The sequence below is a fragment of the Vidua macroura genome, chromosome 10 (genome assembly GCF_024509145.1).
Source record: "Vidua macroura isolate BioBank_ID:100142 chromosome 10, ASM2450914v1, whole genome shotgun sequence".
Classification (NCBI taxonomy): domain Eukaryota; kingdom Metazoa; phylum Chordata; class Aves; order Passeriformes; family Viduidae; genus Vidua; species Vidua macroura.
The window spans coordinates 25,814,675-25,832,349 of NC_071580.1; the positions used below are offsets into that span (position 1 = coordinate 25,814,675).

Consider the following 17,675-nt stretch of genomic DNA (forward strand, 5'->3'; position numbering starts at 1 on the left):
CAAAGCACATCGAAGCACAGAGGAAGGTTTGAATATTACCAGGGCAGTGGCAGTGGAAATGAGCAGCAGTGTAAGCAGTTTGTGGCAGGGAGATGGTGTTGGTGTCAGCCTTCAAGGGCCCAGCATGGTCTCTGGACAAACAGTAGGCAGGCAAGGAAAGGAAATCTGTAATGGCTCAAAGGAAGAAACAGGTATTTGTGGAGAACCGTCTCCTTGGGAAGGAAAGGAGGGCTCTCCTGCAGGAGACACCTCTAGCCCCAGCAAAGACAGTGCACTCAGTCTGGATGTGTCTGATGTCTTTGATGAATCTCTGAACAGGGAGACCCACAGCACTTTCATGCTGGGCCTCGACAGTGTAAGTACCTGCAGCGCTAACAGTGAGGAACTGGATGAGAACTCATCCCACATCCTGGGGAGTAACAGCAGTCTTTATAAAGCTGTACAAAAGCCAACAAAGAATGAGAATAGTGGAAAAGCTTCCAGGTTTTTAGTATTCCCAAAAATGACATCTTTCAAGAAAACTAAGCCTGCCTCATGGGAAAATCAGGGAAGCAGCAGTATCTTTGGCAGCAAGGCAAAGATGGAAGAACTGGATGTTGGGAAAGATGATGAAGACACTGCAAGTTTACTGTCTTTCAAAAGTTGTTCTTCTGGTTTAGTCTTCCACAGGAAGGAAAGCTACACCTCTGAGTACTCCGATGATGATGATTTATTTTATGAGAGACCTTCAGGATTTTTCAACAGATTAAGCCTGAGGAAGGCCTCTGGCTCTGGTCGGATACTGATGGAAGATGCAGATCGACAAGTTTCAGGTTCATCTGAAAACAATGACAGTGAACCTGTGGAGTATTCAGGGATTAGAAAACCATTCCCTGAAAATGAACACAAAAGAAACAAAACGCCTGAGGGTAAGAAGTTCAGGACAAGGTTGGCCTTGGCACACAAATCCCTCTCAAGCTTATTTGAGTCCAAATGTCCAGAAAAGGAAAGAACTGAGCAAAGCTCAAAAGCATCAGTGAAAAATGAAAAGGAGAAAGCCAAACTTCGCCAGAGCACCTGGAAAGCTTTTCTAAAAAGCAAGGAGGCAGATGGACTAAAAAGACCTGTCTTAGTAAGTTTATCATCCACACAGGAGAGTCTTAATGCAACTGGTGGCCATGTGTTAACATCAGTGGAGCGACAGCATAGTTCCAGTGGACACACTTTTTTAAAAACAGAAACAGATAATGGCTCCTTAACAAATTCCAACTATTTTGACAGCTCTGTGGAGCCTGTTGATGTCTCTTTACCTGCACGTATGTGGAGAAGACGAATACAGTCCCATGACTTGGGTATCAGATACTCACAGAGTTCAGACTGTGATGAACAGCAGGAGGTTCTGAGCAACAGTTTAAATACTTCTCTAGAGGAATACTGGATGAAATCTCCATTTAGCCCCACTGACTTGCAGTTGACATTTAGTCAGTTAAGTCCATCATGTCCCCAGCTCTCCAGTTCTGATGGTAAAGACATGCCTTGTAGGCCCATGAGTCCCAAACCTCAGAGTTCACGATCCACTTCTCAGCACAAGAACTTGCGTTATCCTGGGCGTGTGTGCGCCGCTTCTATGATCTCTCTTGAGAACAGCTCTGGAGTTGAAAGCAGTCTGGAGGCTCCTGAGAGACCGAAGACACTGAAACCCAGAGGAAGTCTCTTACACTCGTTGGACAACTTCCAGAGGGATGACAGTGGCATAAGCAGTCAATCCCAGATCAGCTTAAATACAGCTTCTTCCATTAGTGACATGCTCCAAGATGAGGTGAGTTGTTGTCAGGGAATGATCAGGGAGTGGTTGGGTTTGCAGTCTTTTGCTTTACTATGATTTAGGAATTCCAATGAAACCCTTCAATGACTCAATGGCTTGTTGGTTAGATGAGTGCATAAATACTCCTCTTGGTCTAAGATAGGTAGAACTACTCATTCTTTCTGTTTCTGTTTCAAGACTGTATGAATTGATGCACTCTTAAAGGGAGGATTTGCTACAAAAACCCAAAGGAATGCAGCAATCACAGCACCATTAAAGATTGTACAGACATCACCCTGTGTTCATCTCCAGTTTTAAGCTGGATTTTACCCCTCTTAAGGCAGAATTGAGCCTTGTAACTGGTGCATAGTAAACAAGTTTCTCATTGTGAAAGACGACAAAGATATCAAGTCCTATGGCTAGCAGTCACTTTTTAAGAAGTAAAATCACTTTCTTTAGACAATGAGTAGCTGTCTTTTGAAGTACCATGTGTCTTTTGCAGTCACCACAAGTACCTTTTGGTTGCTACTAGAAGTCCTCTTTTGCCTTTTCTACAGCAGACAGAAAAAAACCCCAAACTGTAGGCTCAGGGTCTCCTTTTCATGTTGTATTTTGTTCTAATCCAGGTAACACATTAAATCCTTTGCACAGCCTGAATCTCTTGGAACAGATTGGATCTTCAGTAGGGATTTCATGATTGGCAGAGAGCTCTAAAAGCAGAGACTTCCTCCATCAGTAGGCTTTTAATCCTAGAGAGGATTTCCCAAGTTGTAAGTGGCTGGGAGCTTAGGAGTCTCTTTCAGTGGCTAAGCACAACCCCCCAGAGTGACTGAGACTGAGCTGTAACTGAGATCCCAGAACATGCCTTGACCATGCTACTTTTTCAGCATTATTACTGATAAGTTTTGACATTAAGAAATGGGAGAATATTTTTTTTTTTAGCAGATTGTCAAAAGTGGCACTTGAGAGAGTGCATGAAGTTTTGCATACCCGAAGCAGACAATTTTCAGAGGGTCCATTAATCTGGAACTGCTTGATCAGTTCATAACAGCTGAGGGCTGCTTGTGTTCAACTCAAATGAGCCTCGCACAGCTTGTGCTGCTGTTGTCTTTTGCCTCTCACAGCTTACATTAAGCCTTTAAGATACCCTCCAAGATGGTCTTATCCTGCCCTTTATCCATACGTTTTTACAGAAACTCCCTGTTTTTTATATAGAAACAAAGATAGGCAGAGCCATTGCTTTATCTAGCCAAGTCTTGAAAACCTCCATTGCTGAAGGTTTCACTGCCTCTCTAGGAAACATAGTCCTTGAGAAATTTTTTTTCATAATGCCCAACAAGAACTTTCCAAGCTGCAGTTTCTGGCCACTGTCTTGTGGCGTTCTCTGGCACTACTGAGAAGAGCTTGATTCCATTATCCATGCAAATACAAAATTATTGGTGACTGCTCTTACACTGCCTTTAGTGCTCTCTTATCAGCTTGAATAAACCCAGCTCTCTCAACCTCTCCTCATATTCCCAAATGAAAGTGTTTTGGTTGATTGGCTTGGGTTTTTTTCTCTAAAGCTGTCTGGAATCCAAAGAAGTGTTTGGGTGGCAGTATGAGAAGTGAGAGCTGTAGTATCAGAATTCCAGGGGGGGAAAGGGGAAGTGAATTAGCTTTATTACTTTCTGTGCTTAGCTTTATTTGAAAATCTTTTGTTTCATGGGCACCAGCTTAACCTACAAACTTAATACTGCACACTGCATTCCAAACAAGAGACTGCAGCCTAGGAAAAAGCGAGAGACTTGGACTATACACATTGTCAACAGATGAAGCCTCTCAGAGGATGAATAAAATCATTGACCCATAAATTACAGCTCAAAAGAACATCTAGAAAAGAGTGTAGAGATGAGGTATGTGTAAAGCCTTGAAAAGGCAAATCTACATGCTATAATGTAAGCATTAGGAGCAAATAAATAATTACTTAAATTGATTGCTAGATTAAATTATTCAAAGAAAACCATAAAAATTTTAAATGGTATCTAAGACATATAAAAACAGTTTCATTTTCTTGATTCTTCTGTAGGTTGCAGAATATGATATCTGAAATTGGACAAATGCAGCTGGAGCTTAGAAATTAATGCAAATGTCCCAGCTTTCAAAACACAACATCTAATCTATTAAAATAGATAGAGATTTATTTATTTACCTTTTCATGACATTGTAAAATGAAGTAGAATTGCACCCTGAATTTTTTAAGCAAAGCTTTATTTTCAGGAATTTCTGAAAATACAACAGACACTGGGAAAAGTACATTTGCAGTGTTAAGTCTTTCCAAAATAATTATCATCTATAAGCATCTATAAGGCGCTAAGGATGGCCTTCCTTATGTATGCTGCTTCCTAAAGAGATCATAAAATTCATTTTATGGGTGAATTTGAAGAAAAGTCTTTTTCTGTTCCACATAAGTAAAGACATTAGTGGAAAACATATCTGTAATAGTGAAGCTCTTGAGCTCACTTTCCCATTGTGCCCTCCAGGATGGGGATTTGTATTTATTCCCCAGCCCTGGCCAGGTATTTCTATAGCTGTGTCAGCATTATCTGTGTTAGTGCTGTGCCAAACTGCACTGGATCAGCTCACCCTGGACACCTCTGGCTACCACTCAGGTAAGTAACTCATCTGAGCCTGGTGGAGCACACACCAGCCCCTCTCTCATTTCCTGTTAATGGTTAACATTCTCCAGGTTTCCTCCAGGACAAAGATTTTATGCTGAAAACAGCAAGACAGAACCATTACCAGTTTGCCCATCTGCCAGGCCCTTCACTACATGTTTAATTAATCTGTTCATGGCACGATTTTACTTGCATAATTGTGTTACTCAGCAGACAAGAGCAAACTGTCCTAAAATGTCCCATGTTTGGAATTCACATGTTCTCCTTGCTCCTGTCCAGTGAGGTGGGGTTAGGCACAAAACACCTTTTTCACACAATCTATTTTTTCTAGATTGTGGCATGTCTTACAAGGGGTAAAGAAGAATTGACCTGGAATTGTTGGTTAGTTGAAAATAGATAGGAAGTGTCTGTGATGGTTTGAAGGTTTTATTTGGGTTCTTCAAGTGATCTGTGAGAAACTGGATGGATACTATTGTCAGGACACAGGATTTTTTTTGTCATGAGACTCCTGAGTTCACTCATTCCCCAGTGTTGTTATCTCCTACCTTAAATATTATTCAATCTCACACTGATGCTACCTGGAGTAGTAGCTGGTTGCCTAAGGGCACACTTGATTTCAAGTTGTTCTAGTATAAAAACTAAGATTTTGTGCAACCACTCAAATGGGAGTGAAGGGCAAAGCTGTGCAATTTCTTACTCTTGGCCCAGCATCAAACAAATAAAATGGAAAGTGTAAAGAGCACATCAGGAAGCATAGGGCTTAATATATCAGACCTACAAAGCCTTTTCACATTGTATAACTGAAGTACAGTTGGAAAACCAGAAATAGACAAGAGATCATTTTTCTATTTTCAGAAACATCATCGTGTGTGTCTTTGTAAACAATATTATACAGACAGAGTGACCTAAATCCTGGTGGAATGTCAGTGTGATATGCCATCTAAAACAGGGGTGAACAGGGCACTGTCCTGGGTACAGGGAGTGTATATTGCACCCTCAAAGGATAGCAGAGCTGCTGCTTCAGGGTAGAATGCTCCTAAGTGTTTTCATCTGACTAGTTCTGTGGCTGAGTAACAGGTCTTTGCCATCTTCTGTTCAAACTGACTTGAAGCAAACAAAATTCCCATCCAACAAACCCTGTGTTTTCACCTGCAGTGTGTAAAACAGGAGTCTAAACAGCCATGTCAAACAGCACCTGGAAAGAGGCCAAATAAGAAATGGGTTCCCCATCGCAAAAGGAGGCCCCCCCGGGTCCCACCATGCCCTGCCTCCACCCTGGAGAGCAGAGCCCGCAGGCTCTCCTTCCTTGCTCCAGATGAAAAAGCCAAGGAGATACCAGAGAGGAGGAGGAAGAGACCCAAACCCCTCTATAAGTGCTTCAGCTTCGATGATGTTTGGATGGAGAGGAATCAAAAAAGGAAGCTAGAGAAGGAGACACAGCCAGAGGGAGGGGTTCAATTGCAACACCTCCCACAAGACCCCTCACAAGTAAGAAGCCGTACACCGACCTTGTTCCCTGGCATTTTCTTCCTCTCTGCTCCGGCTGCTTCTCTCTGCTGTCATCATATTCCTGTCCTTATCCTGTGTCTGGTACCACTTCTGTCAGTGTTTCTGTGGGCCTGGTGCTCTGTGGAGACTGCAGAAACACTAAACTGGCCCTTGAGTGATAACACCTGAAGGTGGTGGGTTTCTTAGCTTCTGAAATCAAACAGTTCGTGCCCTGTGAGATGTTGGAAATAGAATGCAAGAGAATCAGGTTGCTTTGTGAGCTGAGTGATGGGGAAGGCAAGGAGCAAATCAGTTTCCTTAAATCAATATAAATTAAACTGATGAAATCTCATTCTGTGCCCTGTGGTGTTGCCCTATTATAACTTTAATAACATACTTCTAAATTAGACTTCCCTTGTATCCGAGGCCAACTCCACAATTCCTACTGAAGCAAATTCCTGCTGTGAAACACTCAAGAGAACATTGCCTTTGGATTTTTAGCTATTAATATTCTTCTCTCCACTAAGGGAGACTTTCAGTTCAGCATTATGATTGCTTGTGAAAAACTTTGTGGCTGTTGTGACTCACACTGATGACATCTGTTACTTTTGGATTCAGAGCTAAGGCCTGTTCCCTTCAGGGAGAGTCACAAATCTCTGTCCAAGAGCCAAAATTAGCCTTAATACGTACAAAAGAATACTTCCCCAATACTTCTGGGGAAAAAAGACATGAGATCAAGGGATGCTTTATGAAGCCTCTCACAATAATATTGAGAAAGTTTCTGATCAAGCTTGAAATCATGTAGCAAATACTCAAATAAAAGCTTACCTCAGGGGTTTCTGTTTTGGTCTGTTATCTGTATTTGTTTCCCTTTCTCTCTTTTGTCCTGGTTGCCTGTCTCTTGTTGTTATTACATTAAAATGACAATTTTGGGGAGGAGATGAGGCCTCAGTAGTCCTATCACCACTTCAGAATACGCTTGAGCTTTTGTGCACAGACAGTTCTGTGAATGGTGAAGAGGAAACATTGGCCTGCCCACTATGGCTTGCCCAGAAAAAACCTGTCCACCTGGGAGAGCTCCCATCAAACTGACAGACACCTGGGACAGTGAGACAGGGCAATCCCAGAAACAGGGATTCTAAAAAACTGCCCTCTGTTCTCCTCTTCTTAAGGAAAGAGACTAAAAATCGGTGCTATTTTGTATGTGTTGGGCTCTTCAACACAAAGTGTTGCCAGTTGCTGTGTGGATGAGTGCTGGATATGATTCTCTGATGTGCTTCCCATTCTTAGTTCAGTGAGGATGCTTCCCTGGCTCAGCTCCCTACTACCTATGAGATGGAGACAATGAGTATTTCTCTTGAGGTTTGTGTATGTTAGGATTAAAAAAAAATTAAAAATAAATTACTTAGGTTACTTCTCTACCTCGCTGAGTGCTCAGTGCTGTGCAGGGATGAGGTGGGCTAGTGAAAGTGAATGCCTGGCTTACATAGGGTCAGGGATTAACAGAAATCTAAAAATATTTCTCACAATTCCTCGACAAGCATAGGTAGTGATGGAAATCTAGCCCGTGCTGCAGGGCATGTGGGCCGGCACTGAGAGCACTAAGTCTGCTAAGAGGAGTGACCAGTTCCCTCAATAGCTTCCCCTAGAGCCATCAGATTACACAGCTTGAATGCTGTCTGCTCTGCTGATTGACTGCACATTTGGAGGCTGCCAGAAAACAGCTTCTCCTTTAAGCATTTCCACCCTTATTTTCGGGTGCAAACTTATCTCTAAATTGCAATCAGCTGCATCATGATGTGCAGCTGCCCCTGTGCCCCTGAGGCCTCTCTGAAAATCACCTGCTCGGGGGGCTCTCGGGCCTCAGTTTTCTGGTTCATTCTTCTCTAGGTAGAAGTGTGTAGGTAGGTTTGGGGTTTACTGGTTTTGTCCATTTGTGTTACGTAGGTTATTGACACTTTAATATTTGTAGGCAGGCCAAGAAAGCAAAATACTGGTTGCAAAATGAGAGGACTGATTCAAAGTCTCTTTTTTATGCCCCTATAACTGAATTTCTTGGCTTGTGCTTTTTATTTATAATAATAACCACACAGTGCCATTTTCATATGATTTTAATCTGTCTTTGCAATGCTCTGGTCCTGTAATAGTGCTGGCTTATTCATACTCCCAAGTGTCTTGGGAGTGCTGTCACAAGCTGCAGTGTTTGAGGGCAGTTTTAGAAGGATGCTGAATCCCTTTTAGTAAGAAGGAACAGGTTATCCCAAAAGAAGCTCTGTAAGATGTTCATTGTCTGTTGTGGTTTTGTGACTGCAACAAGGGGACTGTATGGGGCTTTGGAGATCTGAAATTACAAGTCTGATGTTTTCTGACACGGCTGCCTTGGGATGTGTGGCTTTTGTTGTGAGAAGTCACATTGTGTTAAGTCAAGATCAGGTCAGCCCACAAAGTGATGTAATGCTGCAATATTGGGGAAACAACTTAATGGGGCAGAGCAGAGAAGAATTCTTGCTTATTCAAGTGCTGGTTTCTCATACCACTCTATCATTCAGATCCATGTACAGAGAGGAGCATAATGGAAATATAAGGCTGCTCTGAGGGCTGGCAATTGGGACAGGGAAAAATGGACAAACAATCAAGAAACTACCTATAAGCTAAAAAAAAAAAAAAAAACCAAAACCAAGAACATTTAAAATGCTACCTCCAAACAATTCTATATATAGTAGGATTTTTTTTTTTTTTTTTTTTTTTTTTTTTGCTTAGGTCCAGTAAGCCGCTCTGCTTCCTTAAATGGGTACAGCTTGTGTAAATTCCCAGTCAAACTCAAAGCTTGACCCAGCTGTCCTTTACAATGAGATGCTGCCAGTAACAAGCTGAGCAGCTTCTGATCTGGGGCCTTAAAGTCTTAATACAACACCCCCACTGTTGCCCAGCCCAAGGGGAAGAAGAGAAACATAGCTATGAATGACTCTATATTCTTTTGCTTGTCCTTAGGCTTTGCCCTTCACATGGTGATGGGTTTTAGGCTGTAGCCTGGGGTCCTCTTGCTTGTTTTTAATGCAGGAGAAGTTCCCTAACTGGAGCAGAGACAATGCCTCAAACCACTGACATATGGAATGCTGTAATGGCAACGGGCTCTCTTTTGGGAATTATTCTTGCTCTAAACTGCCTGTCTATTGCCATGCAGTGCTTTCCTGTTTTGACAAAAACTTAAAACCTGGCTCTTAAGCTTGATGCCTCCTGAGTGCACAGTAATAGAAGCACAGACATGGCTTCTATGTGTGTTTGTTTGAGCACAGTTAGTGCACTGCCAAATTAGAGAGATTCCTAAAAGGCTCATCAGGGGGCTATACCCAGAGGGGGTATCGTGCAGAAAAAAGCTCTTTTAATTTGAAAGAGAAATGAGAAGCAGTGAAAAATAGATCTTTAGCTCATTGCCTGAATATTACTTCTACAAATCTGATTTTACCCCATCCAAAATAAGAGAAAATGAAGTTTTGTTGTGTAGTACCATGGTTTGAGCACTGTGGACAACTCAGACTTTAAGAGGGAGATGAATACGCTTTGAGGAGGAGATTTAATGAGAAACATCTCCCCCCAGTGTGCACCTGACAAGGCATGGATATACAACAGAGACCCAGCCTCTGCCTGGGACTGAACTGCTGTGCATAAGAGCATAGAAATAACCTCTGGATCCTCCTGTAGAAAATACAGGAGAGAGGACCTTTACTATGGTCTGCTCCCTCATTTCTCATCCTCTCCCTTGTAGGTTGTACAATCCCTGCTCACATGTTACTAACACTGCTGAAAATGCTTCTTCTCCTGAGTTAGGGTTGTACAGGCTTCCATGCTATAGGAATCAAATGATGCCTGTACCAAAATTTGCTCTGATGTCCCAGGAATTAATAAAAATGAAGCCTGCAGTTGTAACAGCCTTAGGCTTTTGCTTTCTAGTCTTAAACAGAACAATAATGCTTTCTATCACCTTTCATGTAAATAACCTAGACTTTACTTTTGACATTTTCAGAGCTGTGGCCCAGTAAGCTTGATTTTCACTGTCACCAGAAGAGTGTGTGTTCCCACTGGAACTTTGCTGTGACTTTTCTAGAAAAACAGCCACTGCTCAGGTTAATTTGAACAGGGTTCATGCTATCCCTCAAGAGATGGTGATTTGTGCCAAAGTATTGGCAGTGTTCTCTTTGTTTTAGGAAAGTTAAGTCCAGGAATAGAAAACCAACCCAGGCATGGAGCAGCAGCACTCTCAGCTGCATGAGCACTGTGTGCTGGTTAGTTTGGGAAGGAGGGTTTGGCTAATGACGATCTACAGAAGAGGTTTCAGCATCAAGGCTGGTCAGCAGACTTTCTGCTGATAGTACATGCTGTGGGCTGGTGGGGAGAGGGAGAGATCTCAATATGCCAAGTTCCTGGCTCAGTGAAGGATGGATATGTTGTAACAGAATGTCAGTGGCAAAAGGAAGGGGCAATAGTGATAGAGATGAAAAACTGTCTGTGCTTACTGACCAGCTGATCTCCCAGCCACTGATGTTTTGTGTGTGTGGCAGCCACAGGAGAGAAAAGAGAGAAAAGGAAAAAGGGATAAAAGCGTATCTGCAGCATGCCTTAATTACTACATTCTGCATTAGAGGCCATGAGCTATGTGTATGTACCTCTATGCTTTCCCTTTTAAACCAGCAAAAGTTAGTAATTCAATGAGATCTGGCAGTGGTATAGAGTTTTCAAAGTTTTATTAAGTTCTATAAGTTTTATAAAATCAATCAGCCAGGTAGAGGAGAGTGTGCAAATTCTTAGTTGTACCTTTAGCTGAAGAGAAAAATGTTATTATCCACATTCTATATGACTGGGGACTGGTACCAATAAATCTCTGAAGGAAAAAGCTTTATTTTCATGTTAAATACCAGAAGAGGACCTATTAGTCACAAGGCTTCAGGAATAGTTCTGTAGCTGAGGGGATGATTCCTTGTAGTGATATGAAACCCCCTCCACAAGAAACACATTATAGGGAGGAGTGACACTGTCTGTGAAAGGAGGTGTGTGTGGTTGTATGTGAAGTATGAATCCAGTACCTGCTTATCCACTTCTGGTTTTATCACCTTGCAGTTTTCCTTGCCTTCTCACTGTTTTCTAATGTTTCTAGCCATAATCATCTATGTGTGTCCACTAACATACTGCTTACTTATATGGGCAGGTATCAGAGGTGGGAAGAGGTGCTCTGGGATGAATGCTGTATTTTGTCCAATAGGGCATCTAAACTTAATGTTTGTTGCCTTTGCTTTCCCTGTCCTGTTGCAGGCTGGAATAAGTCCATCCATCACATCTCCTGTTGCCTTTGACATCCTGCCACTGAAGCTGCATCCGTTTTCCCAGAGCACCCCGACAGGCCTGGACTGCGTGGGCTGGAAACAGCGCATCTCCACTCCAGGTGTGTACGCTGGCCTGGCTGGGTGGGAATGAGGAGAGAGTTAAGCTCTGCTTTTCTGAATGTGGAAACTTTGTGATAAGCATTCTAACCTGTTCATGATGATTGCTGCATCCATGTCTGAGCAGAAATCTGCTTTAGAGTTGAATTTTTCATGTGCTTTTCACATTCGGGTTTGTTTTCTCCTTGAGTGGATGAACAGGGTGCTGTTTAAAGGCATAGTCAGCTTTTTAGTGAAGAAGAGATCACTCCTTGCAATGATAGTATGCTTGATGTAGAAGCATTGTGTTGTCTCATGAGAACCCTGTCTCACTTACGATGATTCACCTCTATCACACCCTTGAATTAGATTTCTGCAGAGGAAATAGGCTCAGCCTTGTGTTTGCTGGAGGGCACTACAGTGAAATTCCTGGTGAGATTCCTCTCAGGTTGCTAATAAGGCACTAAAGCAACTAAATGAGCCTCTAGAGACAGAAATTTTTTGTACTTTTAATCCCCCTAAAGAACAAGTATGCTGTGTTTTCATGAGGAGTGCACATGAAGTATCATGTCTGCTTCATTTCCGATGACTGACACTTTCTCAGAATTAAAATGTAAGTTGCACAGATTATTAAACTGTGAGATGTATCTTTGCCAGGTTTTTAAATTCTCCATCTGACAGTGCCTGCCCAACAGTGCAGATATCTCTATCAGAGAACTTTGGGCTGCAATAAGGAAAACAGAATGCAGAGGAGCTGTTGGCGGTTAGGAACCTAGCTAGGAAAAGCCAGCCACAGTTGGGTGCCAAACTGCCATTTCTGCCTCAGAAGGTCTCTGTACCATCGATTAAACCCTGCTGGAGTTACCTAATTAAGTGACAATAACATTGAACTAAATACATCATAGCTGAATGGTCATAGTATTTTGTCAAGCAAAACTGGTTTGTTTTCTGATGCTTTGTGAAGCTCATGCACAGAGTCATGAGGCTTGATCTGGAAATAAGAAAGCTGTTTATTGTTGTGGTGTTGAGAGCCTTGCCTTTGCTCTCTCAGCACTGAGGGTTTTGATCACTTGTTATCCCAAGCATCTGGTGCTGCCCCAATGCTTAGGACCAGCTCCCTGGCTGAATTAAAAAAGCTGTAGCTTTCCTCTTTGGAAATCCCAGGTGGAAACCCTTAATTGTCAAGTTGTCCGTGCATCTCTGACATCAGCTAAAATCCCTGAGCACTACTGTCATAGAAGTACATTCTGAGTCACAGCTGAGACAAATTTCATGGTAGCTCTGAACTAGGACACATGGGAGTTAAAAAATATGTATGAATTTCTGAAGGTGAATAGGGGAAGTAAATGTATGCAGACTGACCAGCTGGCAGTGCTGTAGGTGTTTATATGCTGTCTAGAAATGGGGCCTGCAACCTGAATCATCTGTGAGTCACACAATATTCCTGAGATAGGTACAAGTGAATTTCATACCACAACCTAAGCCTGGACTTGGAGAATTTCTGAGTAAATGTAGCACAACAAATGAAATAGAGCAGAATCATTTTTCCACCACCAAATCCATGCTCCTGGGAAAGGAAACTGATGGAGAGAGGAAGCAGAGGTTCTTCTACCACAGCCATCTCTATTAGCTTCTGCATGTGGGCTTCATTTGAAGCATTTTGGGGGAGATGAACGTGGGCACGTGTCCTGCCTGTGGTAGGATGTGGATGAGAAGAAAAATGCAAGTTACTGAAGTCATATTCTGAAGCTGATGGATCAGTTTTAATATTGGCTATGTCCTTGAGGCAACAGTAGTGCAGCAGAATGCCCTCTTTGATTCTTGCACAGCTTTGTTGTGATACCTGTTGCTTTTGACAGAGCTGTAGGGCATGTAAAATAAATATAAAATAAATTATCAATTAATTTAATCTAATTTTAAGATTTCTAACTCTAAAGCTGCAGCTGCTTGTATTAATGATTCCAGTCTATGCTTTAGTCATAAAAGATGCTGGATATAAAAGTATATCCAATGCTACTAGATACTTCCATGTTGAAAATACGGATAAATTTCCCACTCCCAAAGTCTTCACCTCGTCACCTTGTGTAGGGAATGCTGCAGAGACTGTGAGGGATGGAGGATGGAGGTCTCTCTAGTTCTGCAAGCATGAAATGATGGCTGGGATGGTCCCAGCCCAAAAGGTGCCATGCACAGCTCTCACACCCTGTCCTGCACCTGCCCAGGAGCTGGGGACAAGAGCTGGAGACAGCCTGGCTATCCTTGGCCGGGCTGCTTGCATTTTGCGGAACAGAACGAGTGCAGAGAAATTGCATTTTAACGCTGTATCAGCTGTGCTCGTCACGCCCCTCTCCGCAGTCGGAGCCCCCCTCTCGCTGCCTTTGTGCCCTGCTGGCAGGACCGGGGCAGGCTGCGAGCTGTCCCCGCAGCGGGGACCGGCACTGCCCGCCGGTGCCTCGGCCCGGGCAGCCCTTGCCGAGCCGAGCGGCACCGGCAGGTGGCTCTGACCGCCGTGCAATGCGCCGTGCCGTGCCGTGCCGTGCCGGGCACAGCGCGGAGCCCCCGGCGGGGACGGGGCGGGTGAAACCCCTCCAGCATACACAGGCACCCTCAGGGCAGTGAGCTTCGCCGTCCTCTTCCAAACATCAGGAGCACCTGGACAGTTTGGAACAGCTTTCTTGGCTGCACACACGCTTCAGCAGGGAGTGTTGGTGAATATCAAGTGTCTTTCCCCTTTAGTTCACAGAATATTCTGATTTGGAAGGGACCCAAAAGGATCATCAAGTCCAACTCCTGGCCATCCCCAGGAGCCGCACCACGTGCCTGAGGGCCTTGTCCAAATGCTTCTTGGACTCTGGCTGGCTTGGCACTGGGACCACTGCCCTGGTGCCCAACCACCCTCTGAGTGAGAAAAACTTTTCCTAATATCTGACCTAAACCTCCCCTGACACAACTTCAGGCCATTTCCTTGGGTCCTGTCACCAGCTGTCAGAGAGAAGAGATCATTGTCTGTCCTTCTGCTTCCCTGTGTGAGAAAGTCTGACTGCAATGAGGTCCCCCCTCAGTCTCCTCTTTTTCTGGTTGTCTGGGTACTCCCATATCTTCATTTGTACTATTCAGTCTGTCCCTTACTGCCAGTTTAGGAAGCAAAACACTTCCTAAAGTAGATATGGGAATGCTTTTCTGCTTTTTAGCAGCCTCTGAATACCTGGTGCAATACCTTATGACACAGCAGGAAAGGGGTGTGAGGGAAGGGCCTAATATGCACTGGAGTGAGCAGTAGCAGGATAACAAGGCTTTGGGTTAAAGCAGTGGACCAGCATGTTTGTCTTTTAGGCTATGAGACCTATCTTCTCCTTCCCCATCTCTCCTGAGTCTGATATTTGTTTATTTATAAACTGAAGAGTGCCTGAAATTGGGGATGTTGCTGGGAAGCTGTTTGGACAGTGGTTGCAGCTGTGAGAATGTAGTTGCAACAAGGCTGAAGCCAGGAGAGGGGCAGTTATGGGTGTGAGAGCTACCAGCCCATGGGACTAGAGCAGAAGGAACACTTCGGGCATATGCTGCCATTTCTGAGCTTTTCCACAGGGACTTTCCAGTAGAAGGCAATCACAAGGTAACACAGTGACTGACAGGCACAGGTAATTGTCTGAGAACTGGAGTTTCTTGATATCCCTGCTTTCACTGCTATCCATGCCTCTCAGGCAGAGACTTTTCTATTCTTGTGCCAGCTTGTTACCCTTTCCCAGATGTTCCCCTCAGTCCGCCTCTCAGAGACTCTGAAACTTTTGGACTGGGACAGGGACACACACATGACCATAAACCTCCAGGGTTTGTCATATCCTCATAGAGGGAGGAGTCTGTAACCTGTGTATTACAAGATAGGTTTGTAGCTGTGCTAGAACAAATCTCATACCTGTATTATTTTAAATCATTATCTAAATGCAGACCAAATCTTTTTGGCAACTTTCCATGTTTCCATGTTTTTTGTCACATTAGAACAGCCTCAGATCTTTGAATTTTCTGCTATCAGATGTCTACAAGAGATGCCCTGGAGTTAGACCACAGAGCTGTGGTTGGTTGTGCCAAGCAAAGAGGCATGAATTCCCTGTGACTGATGTGTGCTGATGAGGAACATACTGGTGGCCTTGGAAATTCTGCAACAAGAATAGGCGAGCCAAGTTCTCAAGGGCTGAATCTTTTGTGGATAGTCTGGAAAACACTGACCACTTAGTAATACTGAGTTATCCTCCGGCCTCTCTGGTGTAGTGGAAAGTATTTCTCAGAGGCAAAGGGACTGTTTGTTTACTCAAGATCATGTGGACAACTTTCATCTTCTTTTCCCAGCTATAGATGTGCTGTTAAACTCACACTTGGCAACAGTTAATGTGAAGATGTTTGACGGCCACTGGAGAAATCTGTTCAAGAGGGAAAATATTAGCTCAATAACAAGACTTCATTATGTCTTATAAATATTTAGCAGTCCTGTAGTTCAGCAAAATAGCAAGCTGAGTTATTTATTCCATTTTTGTCATTTTAGCTCTTGAAGAAAGTGGTATGCAAGTTCTCAGAAGTGTGTCATGGTAGCTGCACCATGAAATGTCTGTTCCATCCCCATTAACTAGAAGAGTATAACTGAATTTAAGTGGCTTAAAAATAATCACGTTGCCTGCTGTATACTTTTCACTTTTTCTCTTAATGACAGAAAGATTAGACCCACTATGTCCATCTTGGTCCTGTTTAACCACAGCCACGAACATTTGCCCTCTGTGAGGTCCTTGATAATGTGCTCACTCAAAGGGTTTCATCCAGTCTTAAAAGCATGGCCTGGTAGTGGCTGAGTTCATGAAAATTTGTTTTAGCAAGTTTAGTGGGATTTTATGTATTAGCTACTGAGTTGAAAGATTTAGCATACCAGTAAAAACCTTCTGTGGGGCAAAGAGAGAAGAAGAAAGTCCTAGGAAATCCTGAATGAATCTGGTAATCACTGTTCGAAGCTACAAGATTACAGGAGAACCCAGCAGAGGCTAAAAACATCCAGCAGATATTTAAGATCAGGTTGTCCAAGACTAGCTTGGCCATCTTTACCAGGTTGTGCAGTGAGATTCTTAATCTTTAACTGGAGTCAGTTATTGCTATGTCAAACTTAGATAACTTTTCTCTCTAATGTCACAGAAGAAAATCTCCATGTAGATTTTACAACAACAACAAAATCTGTAGTCAGTGGAACCCCTCTATGATGGGTTGCAGTCTTGAATTCTGACAAAATTTTTGCTTGCAGACACACATATAATTAGGACTGAATTGTAGCCTCTCTTTAGCACCTTTGCTGTCTGAAGAGCTGCACTGACTTTCTTCTTCTCAATGCCCTGATCTCCAAATCCACAGAATAGCTGCATTCGCCTTTGTTGTCAATGTTGAATTTACCTTCCCCTGATTATTGTGATCAAGAGGAGTTTCTCTCCAGTTGTACTTGAATGCAGGCAGTTCTGGAAGAACCAAATCAGTGCAGAAGAGTGGTTCTACTGCAGTCAAATTGAGAACATATTTCCATTTCTCTGTAAGGAAGTATTAGATATTTTGTTTCACTCAGAAGATAATTGAAGGAATTATTTTGTTGCACATTACTAGAAATGGTTGTTTTGGGTTTTTTTTGGTTGTTTTTTTTTACTGCTACAGAGACCTTTCTTTTAAAGAATAGCTGAAATATTTAAGTTGGTTCAGCATTATTGGGTGCTTTGTGATATTCTCTAGTGATGGAGTGTGACATTTTTTTCCTTTTAGGAAATACTCAGTAGACCAGAAGTTCTACTGAGCTGAAATAACTCTGCTACAGCATGGATAGTGAGGCAAACTCAAAGGGGTCTCTATTGGAACAAGCTGTGATGGCCTTATTTACTTTGCAAAGATCCACCTTACATACAAATTGTAAAATAAGCGTTTTCAGTTCATGTGTGAAACTGGGCTCCTGGGTTTGGATTTGGGTGTCTGCAGCCATGTTCACTCTCTCTGTGACAGGAGCAGTGTGGGGTTTTCCTTTGTGGCCCACATGTGGGTGGCTGTCCCTCTCCCAGATGTGCTGGGGGAGCTGATCTCCTCCTTTGCTTTGGTCCAACGCCTACTTGCAGTCTCACCTGGCCAAACTTTCACCTGGCCTGGGTAATCCCACACTGCTAGTTCCGGTCTTACACTCTTTTCTGCTGCACAGGGTACGAACCATGTGGCTATTCATAAACTATTTTGATAGTTTGACAAATCTGCCATCTGCAAGGTCTTTGGGCGGAGTGGCAACCTAGGAATGTCCTTTATTACAAAATCTGTGATGCTTCAAAGCTG

At 43.1% G+C, this 17,675-nt stretch overlaps 1 protein-coding gene across 2 annotated transcripts in view; it reads left to right on the forward strand.

Moving 5' to 3' along the window:
• Nucleotides 1–275: 275 nt before the first annotated feature.
• Nucleotides 276–17,675, forward strand: part of ARHGEF4 (Rho guanine nucleotide exchange factor 4) — a 122,547-nt gene continuing 105,147 nt past the window's right edge. For both annotated transcript variants that reach the window (XM_053986240.1, XM_053986242.1), the window contains exons 1-3: nucleotides 276–1,798; nucleotides 5,596–5,928; nucleotides 11,236–11,365. In XM_053986240.1, coding sequence (XP_053842215.1) covers nucleotides 338–1,798; nucleotides 5,596–5,928; nucleotides 11,236–11,365 — 1,924 coding nt within the window. In that variant the 5' untranslated portion in view covers nucleotides 276–337. The remainder of the gene's footprint in view (nucleotides 1,799–5,595; nucleotides 5,929–11,235; nucleotides 11,366–17,675) is intronic.